At 43.3% G+C, this 2889-nt stretch overlaps 1 protein-coding gene across 1 annotated transcript; it reads right to left on the bottom strand.

Moving 5' to 3' along the window:
• Positions 1-916: 916 nt before the first annotated feature.
• On the bottom strand, positions 917-1836 carry LOC126419385 (saposin-like protein 11). The gene is made up of 2 exons (XM_050086573.1): positions 1800-1836; positions 917-1725 (listed from the first exon to the last, which is right to left on the bottom strand). Exons 1-2 carry the CDS (start codon positions 1834-1836, stop codon positions 917-919), a joined length of 846 nt encoding a protein of 281 aa, XP_049942530.1.
• Positions 1837-2889: the final 1053 nt, after the last annotated feature.

The raw sequence follows: 2889 nt of genomic DNA, 5'->3' as shown, positions 1-2889 counted from the left end.
GTGTGTACCACATCTAGGTGCAGTAGAACCATATTAAGTGATAAGTTCTGTTCTAGGGGATGTAACAGGGTGGAAATGTGTGGTAGGAATTTAGAAGTGTGAGGGAAGCAAGGTCGCGGGATTGTAATCATACACTTCCCTCCTTCATAGGTCTACGAAATTAAGAATGAGCAGCCAGTTCCCCATTCTCTCTGTCGCACTTCGTAACAAAAAGCCTCTATAGGGGGTTTCAGAAAGTTATACCGATGATTCTGCAGCTCACCTTATGAATCTCCGGCTGTGCGCACACTTCCGGGGGGAAGGAGAGGGCAGGGGGTAGGGTGTAGGTGTTTTAAGTTCCACGAAGTGTGTTAACACTACATTGAATACAGATATGAGTTGCTAATAACGCAAACGCAAGACAGCCATATGGGCAAATTCTCCACAAATCTTTACATACTGTTCTACATTGCAACCAAGTGAAACAGATTCTTAGTCACCTTGTACGGCAGTTGCAGCTTTCTTCCAGGAAAGGAGACTTCCTCCGCCATGAGGGCAATAGTGAGATATCCGTAAAGGCAGCTAAGCAAATCTCATCAAGTCAGCTGATTCTAATAAACTCAGCAACACATCCAAAGGATAGGCTGTTAAAAATACCTATGAGAAGTGCAAGGCATAATAGCTGTTTGATGGTAATTACTATTATGAAGTCATTATATATATTTACATGCGTCTGTATAGACAGAGACTAGGAGGGGAACGACGTGACAAGAGATGGTAGCAAGACAAAAGAAAAAGTGTTTGACTAACATATTTCCAGAGTTTTTAATATTTTAAGCTTACACAGTATGCAAGTCTCTTTTAATTATAAAGTAAAATATGATGTTCAAGTAGACAAAATCCATGAAAATAATTCACGAAACAAACATGTATCTCTTCAAGGTGATCTAATGACAACGGAAGCCCTAATAACAGACGAAAACATGATAGATAAACTAGACATTCGCTCATTAGCTGCAGAATCATCTACGATGGGATCGTCGACGACAGGGACATCGACGATGGGAACGTCGACGACGGAAACGTTGACGATGGGAACATCGACGAAAAGAACATCGACGACAGAAATCTGGTTGAAGGGGAAAAATGAAACATTGACGACGGAAACATCGACTACAGGAACATCAACGACGGAAACGTCGACCACAGGAACATCGACGACGGGAACATCGACGACGGTAACATCGACGACGGGTACATCGACGACGGGTACATCGACGACGGGAACATCGACGACGGGAACATCGACGATGGGAACATCGACGACGGGAACATCGACGACGGGCACATCGACGACGGGCACATCGACGACGGGCACATCGACGACGGGAACATCGACGACGGGAACATCGACGACGGGAACATCGACGACGGGAACATCGACAATGGGAACATCGACGACGGTGACATCGACGACGGGAACGTCGACCACGGGAACATCGACAACGGGAACATCGACGACGGAAACGTCGACGACGGGAACATCGACGACGGAAACGTCGACGACGGGAACATCGACGACGGGAACGTCGACGACGGGAACATCGACGACGGGAACATCGACGACGGCGACATCGACGACGGCAACATCGACGACGGCAACATCGACGACGGGAACGTCGACGACGGGAACGTCGACGATGGAAACGACAAAATCATCAACAACAGAATCATCAACCACGCAGTCTACACAGGCACCAATAAAGAAAGGTAAATATCAGCGATCAGTAATTAAGTTCGAAGGCGAAAGCACAGTGTACGATTTCCACATATCCGGTTTTGCTCCCTGCAGTACATCTATAAGGATGATTTTGCGAAATCCTACTCTTCAACATAACCCAGCTTTCCCATTTATTTCCAACCTGCATCTCTTCTACTGTTGCCCTTTAATGCTTGATCTGAGCATCCTTTTTGTGTAGATTCATGAGTATAGCTTTTATATCCAATTGATCAAAAGGTAGGATAAATATCATCGTAAATGAGCAAAGAACAGAATTTGAAGATTTTTAACCTTATTTCATCAATACGGTGGAACTGGCCCACGGTCAAGTGAGCAGTTACTGATTTGGGGAGAGTGAGATCCTTCTACTGTCAGCCTTTGCTCGCATCCTGCACAATATGCACACTGTCCACATGACTTCCTGACATTTTTTCGAGGACTTTCCTATGACTTCTCCGTATGAACAAACACACGTGAGACTGGTTCTGATCTGTCTTCCTATCACAGTTGTGCGAGGACGCTTTGCGAGTGTTTTAGGAATTTGGTGTTGAACCTACGGCTTTTAAGATAGTATGATACCATCTCACACATGCAGAGTTCAGAAGAGTGCAGCAGTATGGACAGTGATGTAACCAGACAATGATCTCAATACTGGATCTACTACACTCCCTGTAGGGGGAACGTTATTGCTAACAGAAATTAGGGTACAGGTTCAAGCGTAACTATATGTTAGCAAAAAATGAAAAATCTTAGATTTTAGTTATTAAGGTTTATTTTTAATGTAAGTATGACTTCATGACATAGCACTGTTATCAAATTTACATAGAGGATGGTAAAATATTGATACTGGATTTTCACAACCTAACTACTATAAGGTGCTTTAATGATAAGATGGTTGATGACCATATCTGTATAAAAATACAAACAAATTAAATACACTTGGGGCCAGAGATATCAATTACGCTGAAATGCACAATGAAAATGCCCAAAATTAAATAGTGGTTGGTAAAGAGCAATCAAAAAAGCATAGAATTAAAACAATTTGTAACTCTACAGTTGCTGATCAGTCCTTTTTGTTAGATCGGACATCTCGCGTTTCTGCTTCAATTAGGCCTGAAAATCGTGATATG

Source organism: Schistocerca serialis, chromosome 9, assembly GCF_023864345.2.
Source record: "Schistocerca serialis cubense isolate TAMUIC-IGC-003099 chromosome 9, iqSchSeri2.2, whole genome shotgun sequence".
NCBI classification, from domain to species: Eukaryota; Metazoa; Arthropoda; class Insecta; order Orthoptera; family Acrididae; genus Schistocerca; species Schistocerca serialis.
Note: the sequence above shows the minus strand (reverse complement) of the source record. Positions and strands in the feature narration are given on the sequence as shown.

What these genes read in the sequence shown, in the direction of transcription:
- LOC126419385 (XM_050086573.1), bottom strand. Translation starts at nt 1,836, where the DNA reads ATGTACTGCAGGGAGCAAAACCGGATATGTGGAAATC. An exon ending in AAACCGGATATGTGGAAATC is followed by an intron (nt 1,726 to 1,799) that starts GTACACTGTGCT and finishes GTGCCTGTGTAG; the next exon opens with ACTGCGTGGTTGATGATTCT.